Raw genomic sequence first — 21,587 nt, 5'->3', positions numbered from 1 at the left:
GTTCCCCAACGGCAATATGCAAATACATTGTAGAACGCGCCAATAGGCTGTCGCTAGCTCGTGCTTGGCTCTGTCAACCTCCTTACGTGTTCTGCACACTATGATTCATTTTCTATCTTGGGTTAGTTATACAAATCTTTGGTACCATACCAACAAGTAAGATGACTGGGGCGACCCCGTCTATTGCACCCCCACAGGGCGCCAAGGGGAAAGTTGTTTGTTTTATTCTAAGCATGGTGGTCTTAGAAACAGATTTTATCATACAAAGCCTGACCTGCTGTTGCTCTCCTTGTCACAGGATATCATTAAACATTTTCAAAAATGACTTTAAATAGTTCCTGTAATTGCAATGTCATTGAATAAACGAATGCATTAATCATACATGTATTTTATATTCGTATCATAAGCAAAAATAAATTTATGGGGTATATGCAGTTTCTAACCGCATCAGAACACAATTCTGCTTTAATGCCATAAGATTTGACGTTGCAGTGAGATAACAACGCTATTGGCCAGTACAGGAGAGCAACCAGGTCAGCTGACGTGTAGATGCCGAGTATTCATTGAGGTCTCTACACAGTACGAGCCACCAACGAAATAGCTGGCCCAACCAGGATGCGCAGAGAGTGATAAATATTGATAATTTCGGTCTCTGTGCGCAGCGCCGAGGGGAACTTCAGTAGCCTTGATGAGGACAGCTCCCCTCCGGTTGATGCTTTGAAGAAAGGGGAGAGTCGAAGTTATCGCATCACAAGTCAAGTCTGCAGTTGGCCTAGCAGAATTATCAAACGCGCACAGTGGGAGTGGACTGCCATCTCCCGTGGGTCGGTGTGTGTGGCACGGGTTTTTTTCCCAGTATAGTTGCATGCCGAATATTGTGCGGTGTGGTAAGCTACCAAGTGCATCGACGAGCGATGGCGGAATGTGGAATGAAGGCGCTGTCTGTCCTGGAGGCGGCCCGCTCACGCTACGAGAGCTTGCAGATTTCAGATGATGTTTTTGGGGAATCGGGAGATGACAGTAGCGACAATCCCTTTTACAGCACTTCGGGTGACTCGAATTCGGATAACTGTTGCTTGGAGGCCGGGGATGATCAAAGGGCAGGTGAGACTGGGAATTGTCAAAACGGAGGTCCACCCGGCTCTATCTCAAAGACTCAAGCAGAGGAGGATGGATGGAGCGACACACTGCAAGACATCACGGTGGCCCCCTACAACGACACATATGGTATGTCATTTCAAGAATAAAGCCTAGCTTGAATTAATAGGTTAAGGTCATTATCTCCATCGTGTATGTATGTATGTATGTATGTATGTATGTATGTATGTATGTATGTATGTATGTATGTATGTATGTATGTATGTATGTATGTATGTCCATCTAATGGGCAGCCTATGATTGTAGGTCCTGACTGAACAGCAGGCCCAGAGAGTGAGAGAGGAAAAGCCCAAGTTTCCTTTAATAAAGGATCGTGACACAATATGGATGAATTGCTTGGAGAATTGTGGCTTATATGATTGGTCAGAATCTCAGAAACGGTGAAGTGGCAGTCTGGGAATGTGGTGGAGACAAAGGGCAATGAGTTAACAGTGAGCAGACAGACATGCTGCTCTTCCCAATTAAGTAGCCCAGGAAATGAGAATAGAGGACAAGTTGCAGAGGAGCCTAAGTGAATTAAAGACAATATTGGCACAGAACACATGTTTGAGCACTCTCTCTCCGCTCTCTCTCCGCTCTCTCCAGACACAAATAACATTGTGCAACATCTTTGTCAGTTTGGCCACATGTATTTGCCAACTAAGGCATTGTAGTATGCCAATGTATATTTTGGACCAGCTGCCATTGTAAAGGAATACTGAGCAGTTGCATGTCATGCTTAAAGGGGTAAACCATACTAGTACCAGCAACAACCTAATCAAAAATGTAATATTCTTATCCTTACAAATGTCCTGTAAAATGATGAATGTATTACAGATGATTATCAGTCATATAGAAGTAAAACAGCCTTATGGATGTATCACACAACAAGTGTAGGCTGAGGTTCCTGCCTTCATCATTGCTCTGTTTGAAAGCTCTGTCACTGAGACCAGATGTGACTTGCAAATAAATGCCTCCCTCTCGCTACATGGTGGTCTGGGGGTGCATTGTGCCACAGTCACGATGTGAGAGAAAATCATGCCATCTGCCTGTAGGCTTAGGTATGGGCTTCAACACAGGCAGTGACAGGTGGTGGTGTTAGCCAATGCATTTCAGGCACAAGGCATTGCTTTGGGAATCACTTCAGCATACAGAAGTCTTTGTCTACACTACAGTATGTGTGGCTGTCGCATTCTCCACTAGAGCCAGGTTTGTTTTCTCACTCACCACCAATAGCATTGGGCCAGTAACCAAAAGGTCGCTGGTTCGAATCCTCAAGGTGGAACATTCTGCCGTTCTGCCCTTGAGCAAGGCAGTTAACCCCCCAACAACACCTACTCCCCAGGCACCGATGACATGGACATCAATTAAGGCAGCTCCCCGCACCGCTCTGATTCAGAGGGGTTGGGTTAAATGAGGAAGACACATTTCGGTTGATTGCGTTCAGTTGTGCAACGGACTAGGTATTTCCCTATAAGTTACTTGAGACTTTTGACGCAAATGGTAGTGCTGGCAGGTGTATTGAATGAGCAGTAACAGCTTGACTGCATCAAACCCATTAGTAGATGAGCAAATAGGCAGGACACAGGGCTGGTGTGACCAGGAAAGATGAACATGAGGTGGCTCTGTGCTAAGGTTAACTCAGCTGAAGGTTTGGACATCCAGTGCAAGGTCCAACTAGAGAAACAAAATGTTCATGTGGAGCTTGAGATGTGGGTTTGACTTTGCTGACAGAGTAAATATGGGAACATTATTCCTACATACATAAATAAAACCTTTGAAAACTGCATGTTGTGCAGACATTTTTCATAGGCAAAATGAGAGATGGAGTCTGTATAATTGATATTTAGTCCATTATGAAAACCACACAGCTATAACAGGGATAGGGAGTACTTAGTAAGCATATCCATGGGTCTGAAATGTCATCCTATTGGTTTACATCATTATCCTAGTAAAATCCCTGCGGTGATGCGTATGCACATTAGGCCAATCCCCCCCCCCCATGGATTACAGTATATTACAGTAGATTTTATTACAGTATAATGTATAACAATATATTATGTAAAATGTTTATGATAGAAAGGCTTTAGAATCAATCCAGCTCCATTTCACTTTATTGAATGACACCGCAGTATTTTCAGTCATTTCAGACCTATTAATGTCAAAAAGGTGCAAGTCTGCTTCCGTGCCTGAAAGACTGACATTTGATTTCAAAACCTACATAATCTGAATCCAACCCCCTGCATTTATTGTGTACATTACTGTAGCTGTAGAATCAGTGTCTTCCCACTTGGCACAGACGTCAATTCAACTTCTATTCCACGTTGGTTCAACGTCATTTCGTTGAAATGATGTGGAAACAATGTTGATTCAACCAGTGTGTGCCCGGTGGGTTACTTTTGAGGTAAACGCAGCCAACACAGTAATCTTTTCGATCTGAATGATTAATCAATCCTAATAAAAATGTATCTCTTACAGAATATGTACCATTATATGTTTTCTGTGGAACTCTGCCATGTGGTTGTTTGTTGCCTGACAAAATAACTTACACCCTAGTTTAAATTTGAGCTATAAAGGCAGGCTTATGGGAGAGTAGTATATGCAGTGGTGAGTGAATGCTTTTGAGGCTTCTCTTACTGATGTCTTCAGTAGCAGAAGACTTCTTAAAATCCTTAATCCTATGCTATCAGTTAATGGTGTGGGATAAATTATTTCTATCGTAATGTGCTGAAAATGTGGGAAAACTCTTCTCAGAATGGAATTCTTAGTCAAGGGAATAAAACAATTCTATTCCATAAAAAATATTTATTATGCGTAGTATTTTTGGTATGACTTTTGTTTACTGTATTGCTTTTGTGGAAGCCTGTATGAATCTGTCTTTGGAAATCCCTGCATCGAAGGCAGTCATGCTGTATTTTGCATTTTGCTGTCAAGTTTGAAAGTCTACTGGATTAAATGAGTGGTTTTTGAAACAATTTCTGCAGTGTGAGACACCCTTTGGCCTGAAGCCTACTTAGATGTATCTCTCTCTCAGGCTGGGTTTGAGGAATTGGTGAGCTACAATAGTTACAAACTATACAGGACTAAGTGCTTAAAAGTAACGCTACAATAGTTACAAACTATACAGGACTAAGTGCTTAAAAGTAACGCTACAATAGTTACAAACTATACAGGACTAAGTGCTTAAAAGTAACGCTACAATAGTTACAAACTATACAGGACTAAGTGCCTAAAAGTAACAACTTGTAGCACGGTCAACCTGGCCTGTACATTCAGTGCAAGAGTAGTAATGTAAAAATCTACTGTATTTCATCAGCAAACTAAACTAGTTAATGTTGGTCCTTTTTAAGACCCAACATTTTCCTCATCTCTTAGGGACATTAGAGAGGACATGAGAATCTTCCTTTTAGCTAAATAGCTTTTAAAAATTGGCTAACCCAAACAGTCTTCCTTACGTGGTTAATTGGGCCTGAATTTAGACTGCTGTTTAGAGACATTTTCTCCCTCCAGTAAATGTGCTTGCTACAAGTGTGCCAAGGAAAATAGGTCTGACTCTCTCTCACACAAATAACAGCTGATCATTTTATTACACCTTATGGATCATCAGCTTTCAATTGAAAGAGAGTCACGCCTGTCTATTCTCTATTAATTGGCTCTAAATGCTAGAGCTCACTGTCTGGAAGACTGTCTAAGTCAGTCTTAAGGCAGGACCACTTTACCTGAGGTGTGTTTAATCTTACACATTGCCAATTTAGTTAAATGAGAAGGTAAGATTTTCATTCACCAAGTTGGCCTTGACTTGATTAACATGCATGGGAAACTAGTATGTCGATGAGTGGGCTTGACCTAACGAGGTTACAGCTGTCGGCTTGCATAAGCAGGAATTAATTGTGTTTTCATCTGACATGTTCGAGACAAGACAATGGCTGTTTTCATCCACGATAGTTTTGTAACATATTATATTAATGAACCATTTCTTCAAGCCCAAAAAGCGTTATTCTTGTTTCGATGACATTATGGTTACTGTCATGTTGATTGCAGCCCTAGGGTTGACAGTGACCTACAATCCAAATCACAAAGACTGGAAAGAAATGTTGGTTCATATGCAGGCCTACGCATTGTGCTTTTTACAAAATAACTCTATGCACAAAAGAGCTCCATACTGTCAAAGTACTGTAATTAACTTTAAAAAAAAATCTGTCGTTTTAAAAGTAAGACTCAATTTACAAGTAATGTGTGATTGATGCTGTCAAATGAAAATAACAATCTGAGGCAGGTTTTGAAATGGGCGAGTGATGCTTTGACTGCAGCTCCATCATCCGTGTCTCTGTCTCTCTCCCTGTCACCAGGCCCTATCCAGAGAATGCCAGCCACAGCCACTTGCATGGACTTCTTCCAGCTCTTTGTGCCCGACAACGCCATCCAGAACATGGTGACGCAGACCAACATGTACGCCAAGAAGTACCAGGAGCGCTTCGGCAGCGACGAGGGCTGGCGGAATGTGACGGCGGCCGAGATGAAGGCCTTCCTGGGCTTCGTGACTTCCACCAGCGTTCACCGCTGTGAGTCAGTGCTCAGCATCTGGAGCAGCGGCTTCTTCAGCAATCGCAGCATTGCACTCAAGATGAGCCAGGCACGCTTCGAGAAGATCCTCAAGTACTTCCATATCGTGGCCTTCCGCTCCAGCCACGGCAGCCATGGCCTCTACAAGATCCAGCCCTTCCTGGACTCACTGCAGCAGTTGTTCGGCTGCAGCACCTTCCGCCCCTCACAGACTCAGGTATGGCGCTGGGCTGCTGTGTGAACTGTTTAGCTTTAGACACGTTTAGTACAGACGACTAGGGGTTGGAACCAAAAATATTTATTTTCCCCAATTTCTTTTGATCTGTTACACTGTTACGACCAGCAGAATAATGTTCTGAGCCCATCTATAATTTGGCCCAAACAACTACCTCTTCCCCTACTGTTATTTATTTATTTATTTATTTTGCTCCTTTGCACCCCATTATTTCTAGTTGCACTTTCTTCCACTGCAAATCTACCATTCCAGTGTTTTACTTGCTATATTGTATTTACTTCGCCACCATGGCCATTTTTTGCCTTTACCTCCCTTATCTCACCTCATTTGCTCACATTGTATATAGACTTATTTTTCTACTGTATTATTGACTTTATGTTTGTTTTACTCCATGTGTAACTCTGTGTTGTTGTACCTGTGTCGAACTGCTTTGCTTTATCTTGGCCAGGTCGCAATTGTAAATGAGAACTTGTTCTCAACTTGCCTACCTGGTTAAATAAAGGTGAAATAAATTTAAAAAAGATAGGTAGGTTGTCTTTTGGACAAACATTTCTGGAACAATAGTACATTGTGTCCTAGTTTAGAACAGACTCACAGTTAAATATTCAGCTCCCAAAGCACTTTTCTGTGAAGAGTAAACTTGTTTTCTGTCTAATTAAACTCTATTCAAATGTTAATCTCACATCTGGCAGCAGCTGAATAACATGTATTTGGGTTGTCTAATCAGGAAGGATTGGTTCAGATTAAGTTCAGAAATAAGCCAAAGCACACTGAATATCCTTGCTGCATTTTGAATTGATTGAGATGAGCCAATTTGCAACCTCCCATGAAGATTCCACCATCTCTTTCAGAACCTTGGCAATGTGAACTTTTCTGAAAGGAGGACAACCTGTCTGTGTTTCTGTGCCAGGAAGAAGTGGGCTGGGAGAAAAAAGTGGGCTGGGAGAAAAAAGTGGGCTGGGAGAAAAAAGTGGGCTGGGAGGAAAAAGTGGGCTGGGAGAAAAAAGTGGGCTGGGAGAAAAAAGTGGGCTGGGAGAAAAAAGTGGGCTGGGAGAAAAAAGTGGGCTGGGAGGAAAAAGTGGGCTGGGAGGAAAAAGTGGGCTGGGAGGATACGAAGTTGAAACGTTGTTGACCTTACAGAAATAATTACATGTGATTGCCACTGTGTCAGGCCATGGCAGGGATTTCTCATACCTGTCCTCCGTTCTTCTTCAGTTTTAAGTTACTGCTTTGACACATGCATACCAATATGACAACCCATATGACAACCCATATAACAACCAATATAAATCACATTTTATTTGTCACATGCGCAGAAAACAACAGGTGTATAACTTTACAGTGAACTGCTTACTTACAAGCCCTTAGGCAACAATGCAGTTTTAAGAAAAATACCTAAAATAAATAAAAGTAACAAATAATTAAAGAGCAGCAGTAAAATAACAATAGCGAGGCTATATACAAGGGGTACCAGTACAGAGTTAATGTGCGGGGGCACCGGTATAGCGGGCAAGAACACGGGGTGGCAGGTAGCCTAGTGGTTAGAGCGTTGGGCCAGTAACCGAAAGGGATCTGGATTGAATCCCCGAGCTGACAAGGTCAAAAAAATCTGTCATTCTGCCCCTGAGCAAGGCAATTAACCAACTGTTCCCCGGGTGCCGAAGACGTGGATGTTGATTATGGCAGCCCCCTGCACCTCTCTGATTCAGAGGGGTTGGGTTAAATGCGGAAGACACATTTCAGTTGAATGCATTCAGTTGTACAACTGACTAGGTATCCCCCTTTCTCAATATGACAACCAATATAACATTTTAGTAAAGAAATAAGAAGGAATGCAAATGCCCAATCAAATTTTCTAAATTGTATAACACGTGCTAGGGCTGTGATGATACCAGTATCGCAATATTTTTTTCCATGCCAAAATTAAAACACGAAGCAGACCAAACTCTGTGGTCCTTTTAAGGCTCAACTAAGAGCAATAAACGACTTCTCTGATAGAAAATGCTTCCATTCAGCCACAAGAGCATGAGTGAGGTTGGGCACTGATGTTGGGCGATTTAGAAGTTGAAGTCTAATTCATCCCGAAGGTGTTCGATGGGATTTAGGTCAGAGCTCTGTGCAGGCCAGTCAAGTTCTTCCACACCGATTTCGACAAACAATTTCTGTATGGACCTCGCTTTGTGCACAGGGCATTGTCATGCTGAAACAGGAAAGGGCCTTCCCCAAACTGTTACCACAAAGTTGGAATCACAGAATGGTCTAGAATGTCATTGTATGCTGTAACGTTAAGATTTCCCTTCACTGGAACTAAAGGGCCTAGCCCGAACCATGAAAAACAGACCCAGACTATTATTCCTCCTCCACCAAAAATTACAGTTGGCACAATGCATTGGGGCAAGTAGCATTCTCCTGGCATCCGCCAAACCCAGATTTGTCTGTCGGACTGGCAGATGGTGAAGCGTGATTCATCACTCCAGAATTTTCTTTTTTCACTGCTCCAGAGTCCAATGGTGGCGAGCTTTACACCACTCCAGCCAGTGCTTGGCATTGCGCATGGTGATCTTAGGCTTGTGTGCAGCTGCTCGGCCATGGAAAGCCATTTCATGAAGCTCCCGACGAACAGTTCTTGTGCTGACGTTGCTTCCAGAGGCAGTTTGGAACTCGTTAGTGAGTGTTGCAACCCAAGGACAGACAATTTTTACGCTCTACACTCTTCAGTACTCTGCGGTCCTGTTCTGTGAGCTTGTGTGGCCTTCCACTTTGCAGCTGAGCCATTGTTGCTCCTAGACGTTTCCACTTCACAATAACAGCACTTGCAGTTGACCGAGGCAGCTCTAGCAGGGCAGTAATTTGACGAAATAACTTTTTGGAGAGGTGGCATCCTATGTCAGTGCGACGTTGAAAGTCAGTAAGCTCTTCAGTAAGGCCATTCTACTGCCAATGTTTGTCTATGTATATTGCATGGCTGTGTGCTCCATTGTATACACCTGTCAGCAACAGGTGTGGCTGAAATAGCCCAATCCACTAATTTGAAGCGGTGTCCATATTTTTTTGTGTATATAGAGTGTATCTTAGATTCATTCTGAGTATTTTGTGGAAGTAATACTGGCTTTGTTCCTATGGTGTCCCATGGGGGACAAACGTCAATAACTGCCACATCGAACCACATCCCCAAGACTGATATCTAGTTTTTCTTAATGAGAAACGGGTTGAATCGGTGCATTCATTCGCTCTTTAAAAAACTGCTGTATGTAAAATATGCTATAGTTTGGAAAATAAATAAATGTAACTCTGGATGACAACATAATGATGTTTGTTTCCAACATTAGGGCTGTTTTCCTAAAGAAGTCAAATCTGCTTTGTGTTTTGTTTAATTGTCACGATACTAACGAGTACCGCGATACTGGTATCGTCCCGGCCCTAACACTTGTATCTGAGAATAACTCTGGGATGCGCCCAATGTGTCAGTCAAGAAGTAGTGTATTCTCAGCTATATACACAGTGTACAGGAGGCTGACAGAGTTTTCCTCAGCGTGCTCCCTGGTGATCAGGCATTGCGCGTTGCATGTAAATTCCCTGTCAGACATGGCGGATCAAAGCAGGGCACTGCTACCTCCCGACGCTGACAGGAGAGGAGTTCTGAGAGGGCATTTCCCTTCCCCTCTGCTCTGCTTCACTCCCAGGAGTTTAAATGGAAATGAGGCAGACTCACACAGTCAGAGCTGAGGGATAGGGAATGCACCTTCACACCACAGCCTCTGGCCCAGATGTCAGGGCCCCCAAGGCTGGAGTCTGGACACAGCACAGCACTGATGACAGACTCAGTAGCTCAGCTCAAATAAGGGTGTTTCTCTCTGGTTTTCTTGTTCTCTCTCTCTCTCTGTGTGTGTGTGTGTGTGTGCAATCCAACAGGCACTGTACAAAACCTTTTTATCATTTGCCAATGCAAATACTTTCACCCAGACATTCACTTTCTTATTATCTACACTTACTGCCCAGTACCGTCTAGTAGCTGTAAAGGTATGATGTAAAACATACCCTCCACAGTGGGATGTGCTGCTAACATGTCTCTGATTGGGCTGCCTCTGTCTGGGGCTCTGATCAGCACAGACTAGGGGTGGATGTCCTGTCTGAATAATGAATGCATTTTCCCTCGCTGTGGTGAAGAAAAATTGTCTACCCAAAATGTTCCATGTACTGTTTTTGCTGTCTGTGAAGCCTACCTTCTTCAGCTTCTGCCTTTTTATAGATTTACAGTAGGATCTTAATTTGAGCCAGTTTGCTACAGCAGAAAATGAATCCTGCAGCAACAGGAAATATTATTTAGTATGTGGATTATAATTAATGGACATTTTGATAGGGGTTGATACATTTTTCGTAAGGTAAAAATCTAGTCTGAAATTTCAAAGTGGAAATTACAAACTTCAGAAGTCTTTTTAAACCTCATACACTACACATTTTACATTTCCTGCATTGCAGGAAAGTTCTCCTGCAAAAGGGTGATCAAATTAAGATCCTACATCTGTATAATAAGCATAACAAAAGCCTTTATAGAAATGTGTTAAGTGAAGTTTCTACTTTAAGATGAAAGGAACTGTGCATGTCAAAGCGGATAGTGCCTTCCAGTGCATCTCTGGCATAGCAGGGGTTCTTTGGGAAATAAATTACAATTGCTGAGCTTTTTTTCTCACTCTCATTAACTAGACAACACAAACAACTCTGTTTAGAGATCTAGCAAATTAAGAAGGTCTGGCAAATAGGTGTACCTTTTTTTGTTTCCACCGCAATCTTCTCAGACACTGTGTATTTCCCTCAGGTAAGGGTTGTCAAACTGCCACTAATCTTAGCTAATGCAGTAGCTGTCAGCAAGAGACAGAGAGAGAAGACCGATAGAATTAATCTGTATCATGGCCTCCACTGAGATTAAGTCATTGGGGTTGAGAAATGGGTTTGATAGACATCCAGCCGCCACAGGCCAAAGACCAATAGAGCATAACAGATGGTTGTAATTTACCAGTAGAGCACTTAGAAGGTTATGAAGGACAGGTCTATAGCCAGGCAGCAGGGAAAAGTCAGACAACACACATTTAAACAGAATGTGTTCACCTGTCACTGACTTCACCCATGCAGGAATAACTGTGAATTCTTTTCAAATCCTTTTGTGAATCATTTTCCGGATTTTCAGGAGACCTGTGGATAGCTATGAACAGTTGCTGTTTGTTTCCAACTGAATAATTACTGTCGCAAACTCCTCTTGTCAACGTTGTCTCTATCTTTTTTACCTCTTTGACTCCCTGTAAAGAAGCCAGGTGTTTCTGTTGTATCATCACAACAAATCGATAGGGGTGAAAATCAACCTGGAACACCCTCATCACACCTTATCTACAGTGCTCAATCTGATACACACACTCACTTCTGTTGCAGGTCTGAAATCGCTGCTCCCTAATGAGTTCTGGCTCTCCTGCAGACCGAGCAGATATTCTGGGTACTTCAGTCAGGCGGTGTGTCTGTGTGGCTCCCCAGTGGTAGGAGGTGTGAGTTAATTAACAGAGAGGTAGCAGGCAGTACATATACAGTATTGGCTTGTTCTGCTCTGGGTTAAACAAACACCACCTGTGCCTCGTTGTGTCTCCTTGGTCCCGTTGGGATATCACTGGCAACGCATGCCTGGGTCCTCCATCCACTTTGATATCCTACATTTTGTGATAAGATGCTACCTAGCCTTAGTCTGTAGTCCACACACATGCAACTTACACAGTACAATCAGTCAGAAACCGCTGCCATGGTGCCATCCCTGGTTATATACCTGGTCTTGGCTGAATGGATGCCTTTGAATATGAACTGTATATTCCCACTGTTCCATAGGTGCTCCATGAGCCTCTGATTGATGAGGACCCGGTGTTCATCACCACCTGTACGGAGAGAGAGCTGAGGAAGAGGAGGAAGAGGAAGTTCAGTCTGTGGGTCCGCCAATGCACATCCACTGGCTTCATCTGTCAGGTACAGTGTGTGTGTGTGTGTGTGTGTGTGTGTGTGTGTGTGTACATGCATCATGTTATGTTTGTGTAAATGAGACAAAGGGAGATGGTGAGAGCAGTGGAGAAAAAATGAGGGGAGGATTTATACTCTTATATCCGGGAGCTAGTGCTTTGCCAACTTTGTGACAAAGACTGTGCACCTTCAATTACCCCCTGTGCAACCTCACCGGGATTTACACAAGACTGCCTGCCAGGGACGGCAGGGTAGCCTAGTGGTAAGAGCGTTGGGCTAGTAACCGAAAGGTTGCAAGTTCGAATCCCCGAGCTGACAAGGTACAAATCTGTCGTTCAGCCCCTGAACAAGGCAGTGAACCCACTGTTCCTAGGCCGTCATTGAAAATAAGAATTTGTTCTTAACTGACTTGCCTAGTTAAATAAAGGTAAAATAAAAAATATATTCGCCTAGGCAAATTGTGTGATTGGATGACTCAATCAGTCTCCAGACCCAATGTTCTGTTGTTGTTTCCCAGGAGTTAGGCTTTTACAAGCCGATCAGTTTCTTTTGGCTCTGAATTGCTTTCTTTTATGGCAGAAATGTGCCATAGGGAGAAGAGGGGGGAAAAAAATCAAAAGTTATAGAGCGAATCAATGGGATTCCATTAGTGCAATGCCCAGTCACTGCTTGGAAAATAAAGTACCAGTCCACTTAGTATAATTGCTCTCTGCTCTTGGTGGGTGTATAACCAAATGACTGCTGCCCCAAGCCTCAAACAGAGCCAGGAAGGCATGAGAATGAATGGTAATGCACGCCCGTCCCAGTTGGTGGGAAGAAGAATTCATCTATTATGTATTTTCTTACGTAATTCGCAAGACAACGACTGTTAATGTCTTATCTATTACTAAACAACAGGGTTCATATTGTAAATGATCAATTACATTGTGTGACGATAACGAGCGTATCAATCAATTTGTCTGATCAGAGTAAGATTTACGTTGTAATCAATGGAGCTAAGCCAGGCCAGTGATTCAGATTGTAGGAGCCACATCAAGGTCGCTAGTTGGAACACTTGGAACGATAGCTGCTACACAGATCATTCCTGAGGTAATGAATGTATTGATTTCTATATGTCAGTGTATGACATTATCATGGCTTTGACTGTCTGTATCTCTCTTCCAGATCTATGTGCATCTAAAGGAGGGCCAGGGTCCTGACGGGTTGGCCACCCTGAAGAACAAGCCTCAGCTCCACAGTATGGTGGCCAAACAGCTGTGTCAGAACCTCTCAGGCCGCAACAGCATCATCTTCACCGGGCCCAGCATCACCAGCCTCAACCTGTACCAGGAGTTTGAGAAACAGGGTATATGTTAATCTCAGTCTGTCTGTCTCTTTTTCCCTCTCTCTGTCTCTTTCTCTCCTCATCACTTTCTTTCTCTCTATCCTTTCTCTCTATTAAAAACCAAAAACTGTTTAAATGGGAAGGAGGCATTTGTCTGAAGCTTAAAAAGGAAATTCAGGAGCGCCACAATGCTTATTCCACCCATGCTCTACCAAGGTTTTCCAGCACACAGCTACAGTTGCTATGTTGGTATTGTACTTCAAACTATGTGTAGGCAGGTTGCTTAGGATTAAAACCTTCTCAAACAGGCAAGTCAGTTAAGAACAAATTCTTATTTACAATGACGGCCTACCCCGGCCAAACCCGGACGACGCTGGGCCAATCACGGCCTGATACGATGGAGGCTGGATGACGCCTCTTGCACCACGATGCAGTGCCTGAGACAGCTGCGTCCATGCGTGTGTTGACTATTTAACTGTACTAGAATGCTTAAAGGGCTGCAAAAAATAAATATCGGTATCAGTTTTTTTGGCAAGGAAAATATCAGATATCGGTATCAGCCAAATATGTCATATCAGTGCATCACTAGCTTTTATACTTACAAGACCATCAGACTTGATTGAACTGTTTTGTCTTGTAGTAATGTGGTGCGTTATATAATAACATCCTTTTTTGGTCAGTATGTGCCCAACATAACAACAGGTGGTGGTGTGTTGGGCACAGATGGATAGAGCCTGTCTGCATTCCTTATTTCTGTAACTAACTGTTAGCTTACCTGTTTAATATTGACATAAGCTCAGAACCACGTGTGTTTCAAACATGGTCCTGTTTAATCAATTGCTTTGCTGATCAATGGACAGTTCATTACTTCTGTCAAAATAATATGTAGCTTAAAGTTATGTTTGTACTTGTATTTATTTTTGTAATAAAGATGGTGATGCAACAATAATACACATTTACAATAGGCCAATATCTAAAAATACATACGGCCAAATTATATATATATATATATAATTTTAATAGCAGGACACCGTAAAGTCCATTGTCCATCTGAAGAGAGTATGAATTAGGCTGTTTGAGAAGGTTTGAATCCTAAGTACTCTGCCTACACATACTGTAGTTTGGAGTACAATACCAACATAGTTACTGTAGTAGGTCAAAGCTGTGTGTTGGTAAACCTTGGTAGAGCATGGGTGGAATAGGCATTGTTGTGCTCATGTGAATTTCCTTTCTTTTTCGGCTTCAGACCAATGCTTACCTCTCACTTAAAAGATTGTTTTTTGGTTTTAATTTCCATGTTTTTTACACCGGAAGGTGATTATTCAACATTATTATACAACTTTATAACACAGCAGTAAAAGTAAACAATAATGGCAACATAAATAATGTAGTTGTTAGTATTTATTTAATGTTAATAGTTGATTTTCCGGAGGGAAGCGAAAAGCCAGAAACCCATTTAAGTAAATATGTAGTAAATTGGATTTTATTCCCTGATCTCTCTTAAAACAATTGAGCAAGCTCCTGGAAAATACACAAATAAACAACATGTACCAATTAACTATTTACATGAAAATGTACCTTTTTAAAGTTTATTGAAGAAAGCCTAGTACAACATTACCTGTAAACAAAAGTGAGTTATCACTAAATATAAAATGTATAACCAAATGTACATTCATCAGATATAGTTAACTATGTAAATACAATTCAAGGATGGACTCAATTGCTCTTGACAAGCTACAGGTTTATGCAGGCTTTTTTGTTCAAGCCTAGTTCTACCACACCTGATTTTGGTCTTCATGAACAGCTAAGGTCTTGATGAACAGCTGAGTAGTAGAATCAGGTGTGGTACTGGGCTTGAATACAAAAACATGCATAACCCTGTGGATCTTCAAGAGCAATTTTGGTAACTCCTGATACAAATACTGCTGTGAAACACCTGTAAAATAAAAGTACAAAACACTTAAGAAGCTACAGAGGCTAGCTGCTGGAATTTGGACAAGCAACCTAACGTTAGCTAGCTACCTAGCTAATCAAAATGTATGTTTGCATTTATTGATTAACCTCGGCTTGAATACAACTATATAGCTAGCTATCGACAGTAGCCTAGGTTTTTGCATACACTTATGACTGGCAGCCTGGTGCAAGCAGCTGTTGTTGCTATCACCCCAACAATAATCTGTCTCGCTCTCTCTCTCTCTCTCTCTCATCCTCTTCTTTTCTTTATCCCTTTCTCTCTCGCTGTACAGTATGTACTGTAATCTCCTTTCTCATCACTCCCTGCTCATCCCCTGCTGTTTTTAATTACCATACATGTCCTCCTGCTACTGTAGTAATGAAAAAGAAGACCGTCAATTGAAGTTAACCCTGAGAACCAACATGTGAATTGTTTATTTTGCTGCTTCCATGCCTACCACCCACTAGGCTGCACAACCAGACATAGAGTAAACAGTAAAGATGACATACAGTAAATTCTCCCAAGGCTTATTTTGGAAACCTAGACCACCAGTTCATCCTACTGTTTTAATTAACAAAGTGAACAGCCTGGTGAGAGGGGAAGTGATGCCACAGTAAACCTGCCCCGTAGCCCTGCAGCAGCTGACATAGAGATATTAATGATGTTCAGCTCCAGCTCAATTAAAAACGCCATTGTCTTTGTTTTACCCCTTGCCAAGTAAGAGAGTGTGAGAGCGAGTCTGTCCACTAGGCTTTATCCTCTGATCTCAATCTGAACACATACTGGCCACCTGCAATCTGTGCCATCTATCATTACTGCAGGTGGTGGGAGAGAATGGGCTTTAAGAAAGAAGGGGAAATAGTCAGCTAACATGTACAGATTATACAGTGTGGTGGTTAGTTCAAATATAAAGTGCCTCCGACATTTAAAGTAAGGAATCATGTCAACTCCATTCATGACATTTATATCTGTAACGTTCTGTATGTTGCACCATCCTGAATGTGTCCCAGATGTCTAAAGGTGTGTGTTTGTCCTCTGCCAGAGATCTACTGCTGTGGGCTGCTGAGCACCAGGAAGAGTGACTGCACCGGCCTGCCCCAGTCCATGCTGGTGAACCCTGAGAGCCCCCAGCAGAGGGGCCAGTCCCGCAGCATGATGAGAGGTAACACCTCCCTTATCAGCTGGTACAACAAGGGACACTTCCGCTTCCTTACCAACGCCTACTCACCCACCAAGAAAGGTAAGGAGACCTGCTTTGGGACCGATGTGATATTAACCATGTTTTCTTTTTCATACATTTTCATTCAGAACATGCATTCAGGGGGATGTTTAAATAGTATTCAGTCATGGGCATAGATTTTAGAGTGAACAGCCTTACATTTTAAAGCAAAACGTTTCTCTTTATTTTGATCATGTCGACCTACTGTGTCAATATAATGCTCTGAAATGGAGCATCATTATGAAGCTCTTTAGGGCTGACTGATACAGTATGATTCACCACCCACCATTGACATGATGTGGATTTAACAGACCACAGTAACTCCTGGTTATTAATGCACTCTAAATCTACCCTGTAGACTGTGAGAAACCCTGATGTAGCACCTCATCACTCTGTCTCTCCCTGTATGAGTGATGTTCAGAGATAATGGAAATGGGAGAAAATCCCTGTTACGTAGCATGTGAAAGGCTCTCACCCCACACATTTAATCCCATTTGTAAAATAAATTAGGTGGGAAAATGCATTAAATCTGGATAGATAAACAGCAAGGATCCAGAGTAGATGAGTGGAATTGAGGGTTTGGATTCTGTTCATGGCTGTGTTAAAAGAAGTGCTGAATTTTTTAAGTGTTTGGGAGGATTTTTCTTGTTGAATACAATCTGAATTAATCTTATAGAAGAGCAGTGGTCACCAACCTGGCGATCGACTGGTCGATCTCCAAGGCATTCCTAGTCGATCATCAAACATTTCTGTAAAAAAACTCAACGATAAAGCTTTGAGCTCCTTTTTTTTTTATTTACGTTTCGTGCTGTAGGTGCACTTGATTTAGCAGCCCTAATGCCAGGAAGGCAAAGTTTTCCCATTTTGAACCATTTCATGTGTCTGAAGGTAGAACTCCGCCTACAGAGAGTAAATCAAGTTCACCTATAGGCCTACGGCTGGCCAATCAGATAGCTCAGATCACCACGTCTGCACAGTTTCCTTGAGCCATAGACTAAAACATTTTAAAAAATTGTATTCACAAAGTTGAGAATTTTAAACTTAAAACCATGACTAGAGAGAGACTCAACAACTACAGCAAATAGCTGCTGTTTTTATGAGTAAGTTCATGTTTGACAGTGCTGAATAACAACTTAATCAACACTTTGTTCAACACTTTTATAAGCATTAAAATACACGGTCCCCCTACTTCCACTCACACTACAAAAAGCACCGCAGCTGCAATGAATGAGTATAGTGTTCCGATAAACTTACGCTGTTATTATTAGCGGCTTGTCATGATTATGCTCACTCAGCCGGGCCTCACAAGTAATACAACAAATGAGATTTTACAAGTGTGATCATATACCATTTAAAAAAATATATAATTTCAAAATGGTCTGAGAATAACAACATTGCAGAGCAATTCAAGCATAGGCGATATGCAGTGATAATGTATTAGGCCTTTAGCCTACTTTACAAACCTCATTGCTACAGAACTGTTTTTAATTGGTTAATGTTGTATAGGCTTACGTTTTTTAAGTCATGTTTAAAAATAAATAAATAATAATCTGAGCTGTAGATCTCGGCTTGCATTTTTACTCAAAGTTATCTTGACTCAAAAGGTTAGTGACCACTGCTATAGAGGATGTAGGTTATTTTTTGTTAGTTCTCATTGTCCAGTACAAATTATATCTGACTACAGATAATATAAGAACCCAAAATACAGCAAAACACAACCCCCTCCCACCCCAACCTTCGGTGTGTACCTCCTATCTTATACAGACTAGGCTAATTATTTTGTTTGGATAGCTACAGAGAGAACTATTTTACCTTTTGAATAAATAAACCACTGTATCGTTGGTGAAAAGTCTATGAAATGAAGTAATCATGTGAAAGACTGAAGCCTAGGGAATGGTGACAGAGTCGGACATATTTCCAGATTTTATTTATTTTATTTCACCTTTATTTAACCAGGTAGGTAAGTTGAGAACAAGTTCTCATTTACAATTTAGACTTTATCAAGTCTGCTTCCCGATTTTATATTTAAAAATTCTATTACATTTTTCCATCGACTTTTCTGAATATGCGCTTACTCTTTGATCTTGCATTTCTTTTTCAATTTACCCTCCTGTAACTTTCCAATTTCCATTCAACATTACACTGTAGGACCTGAGTGAAATCTAGCGTAATTAGCATTAGATAGCTGAGGATAATTTCTAATGGAAGCGAGTCAGCGACAGATGGAGGTTCAGTCAAGAAAAACATATCAACGACCTGCTAATGGCTCAATGTGATCCAGGCCACTACTTAGACTCGTTCCCTCGCAGCTACCTCCATAATTACACTGTAACTCCTCATGTTCATCTATCTTTCATGTGGTACACCCATGATCTGTTTTAGATATTAGGTTGATACTTTTTATAAGGCGTTTATTCTAGCTACACTAGTAAGTGCGTAGTCATATTTTGCTTGTTAGAGAGCAAGGTATTTTCGGCAGAATATATTGGTTATTTTGAAGCTATAGTGAGAAACCATAATTATTAGACTGAGGCATTCAGTCTAGTTATTTACAGCATCACAACTGCACTCTTTATCCAGTTTACTTTACTGTTATGTGTAAGATGATATGCCACAAATTTCTGTATTAGAATTTGTCACTGAGTTGCAATCTGAAAATATGATTACATAATACTTAAAAGAAAAACTCCCATTAGTCCTGTTTGAGTCATGTGTTGGGTTCTAGGGGTGATCATCAAAAGGAAAAGTGGTGAGATTCCCTGTCCGCTGGCTGTGGAGGCCTTCGCTGCACACCTCAGTTACATCTGCAAGTATGACGACAAGTACAGCAAGTGAGTGAATACTGGATGTATTGCAATCAGTTGTCATCCTGGGAGAAATGTGTTAGCCTATATGAATGTTCATCACAGGACAGTGGTGGCCAACCCTCCTCCTGAGAAGCTACCCTCGTGCAGGCTTTTGCTCCAACCCTAGCTAGCACACCTGATCCAACTAGCTGCTAACGAGGACATTGATTAGCTGAATCAGCTGTGTTACAATGAGGTTGGAGCTAAAGCCAGCATACCCAGTAGTTCTCCATGAGGGGATTCCACCCCTGGATTTTTGTAGGTCAAGTGTATTGAAATGTAACATTTGAATATGGTAAACTGTTCTGTTGTTCCTACAGCTTTGTGTGGCTTATTTCAAAGTATTTCAGGCTGCATTGGGACACGACAGCGGTTTCATCTCTAAGATCTCCTCCTACTGTGCTGCTAAACAGAGAGTCAGCCTGACTCCCCCTGTGGTGGGCCCATGCTGGGTGCTCACACACTCCCCGCCATGCAAGTCAGGCTCAAGTGAATCCTTCATTAATAATTCAGTCACAGCCAGACATTAATTGAGGAGGATCACTCTATAGCATTCCTTATCAGCCTCAAGCCAGAGATGGCGCTCCGGGTTTTCTTTTTGCAGTTGCGCTGTGCGGAGTCGGATTAGACCGTACAAACACCTGGAGAAGGAATTACATTGATGTGATATAGCAATCTTCTGAGATGCACAACGTGACAGCAAAAAAAGATGACCTGGGACACCACCAGGAACTCAGATGCCCTGTTTAAAACCACACACTATAAAGGAAAGAGATTTGAACTCTTAATTGCACAGTTATCGCACAAGTTTCTGTTCAAAGCTTGTCATGCTGGGACAAGATAAGAACTTGAGCTGCATACTGTATATCCATTGGAATGCCAATGATACTTGGGTAACAATTTGGATAGTCTAGAGCATCTACAGATGGACTATCTACTAACCCTAGCTCTAACCTTAACCCTTACCCGAACCCTTATTCTAAACACTAATCGTAACCTTAGCAAGCATTTGCTTATCAACAGATAGTATGACCATTTGTAGAGCAGCTACAGATCGAAAATCCGGACTATCCAAGTAAAGTGTGACCGATACTTGTTGCATTAGCATTTTATAAGAAGATACCATGAAAAACGTAATCCCCTTTCAGCATGGGACAGTAAATACATCCATAATACATCTACCTGCATTATGATTCCATCTGAGTTCATCAAGTGGAACACACATTTAATAATCTGGACTTCCTAATCCACTGGATGTGACACTTCATTGCAGTGCAATAGACTGTCTACTGTCAAGGGCCCACCCAGAGATTTCTATGTCACAAATGGAGAACAGTGCCAAGCAACGTTAACACTGGTCAAAGACAGAAGACTTTCAATTAAGGGGACAAGCAGAGTGATCGATGGGATTGCTCATCACACACACACACACCAGGGAGAATGGCTCTTATCTTCTCACCCTCTCTAACCTCTCGCTGCCTCCAATTAGTTTGGACAGTAATGAGATGGTGTTCTGTAGCTCAGAGGACAACACTTGTGGGCGTGGAGGACTGCAGATTACATCTGGAGAGCCAGAAACCGGGACGTTAGCTGAATATCGCTCCTCCTCACCGCTAACCAATGGCTCACACTTAGGAGGATATCTTGTCTCCATGACTGTCTGCGCTTCTATCTGTCGTAACTCTGCCTAATTTCAGATGTCCAGTCAGATAACTGTATGTGATGGACATCAACATCTGACAAACCACATTTCCAAGATTCCATATAGCCAATCAAGGTTGGTCTTTTTCTATTTTTTTCCTTTCAGGTATTTCATCTTCCACAAGCCAAACAAAACGTGGCAGCAGGTGTTCTGGCTGACCATCAGCATCGCCATAAACAACGCCTATATCATGTACAAGATGTCTGATGCCTACCACGTCAAGCGCTACAGCCGAGCGCAGTTTGGAGAGAGACTGGTGAGGGAGCTACTGGACTTAGACGACTGCTCTCCTACCCAGTGAGGCGACCACATAATCTTTGTAATATACACACACACATACTGTGTACACACACTGTCACATGTCTCACACGTACCCACAAACACACACTGTTCATCACATGTGAAACACTAACACACACTAACCAAAACACTAATAGATTTGTTCTTTACAATTGTAGACACTGGGATAGGTCATTCCTTAAATGAAACAATATTTTAACAGTGCCAAGTCTGGGTTAAATGGGTTGGGGGACCAAACCTCCAGGTTTGGAGAGCAGGTGTCTATATCTGTCGGAACGGTCTATAGATTAAAGTTTCTTTACTGAGGCACAAAGCA

General features: G+C 41.9%; 1 protein-coding gene across 1 annotated transcript; it reads left to right on the top strand.

The window, feature by feature from the left end:
• The first annotated feature begins 261 nt into the window (after positions 1-261).
• pgbd5 (piggyBac transposable element derived 5) lies at positions 262-21,587 on the top strand. Its single transcript, XM_029765133.1, has 7 exons — positions 262-1,227; positions 5,487-5,917; positions 11,801-11,935; positions 13,091-13,271; positions 16,247-16,444; positions 19,149-19,254; positions 21,077-21,587. Exons 1-7 carry the CDS (start codon positions 915-917, stop codon positions 21,270-21,272), a joined length of 1,560 nt encoding a protein of 519 aa, XP_029620993.1. The 5' UTR covers positions 262-914; the 3' UTR covers positions 21,273-21,587.

Source organism: Salmo trutta, chromosome 10 (genome assembly GCF_901001165.1).
Source record: "Salmo trutta chromosome 10, fSalTru1.1, whole genome shotgun sequence".
Taxonomy (NCBI): Eukaryota; Metazoa; Chordata; class Actinopteri; order Salmoniformes; family Salmonidae; genus Salmo; species Salmo trutta.
The sequence above is the reverse complement of the archived record's forward strand: the minus strand, read 5'-3'. Positions and strand labels throughout refer to the sequence as shown.

Excerpts from the sequence above, each read along its gene's own strand:
- pgbd5 (XM_029765133.1), top strand. The coding sequence starts at position 915 with ATGGCGGAATGTGGAATGAAGGCGCTGTCTGTCCTGGAGGCGGCCCGC. Across the intron at positions 5,918-11,800 it reads TCCGCCCCTCACAGACTCAG|GTGCTCCATGAGCCTCTGAT; the intron begins GTATGGCGCTGG and ends ACTGTTCCATAG. Across the intron at positions 11,936-13,090 it reads CCACTGGCTTCATCTGTCAG|ATCTATGTGCATCTAAAGGA; the intron begins GTACAGTGTGTG and ends TCTCTCTTCCAG.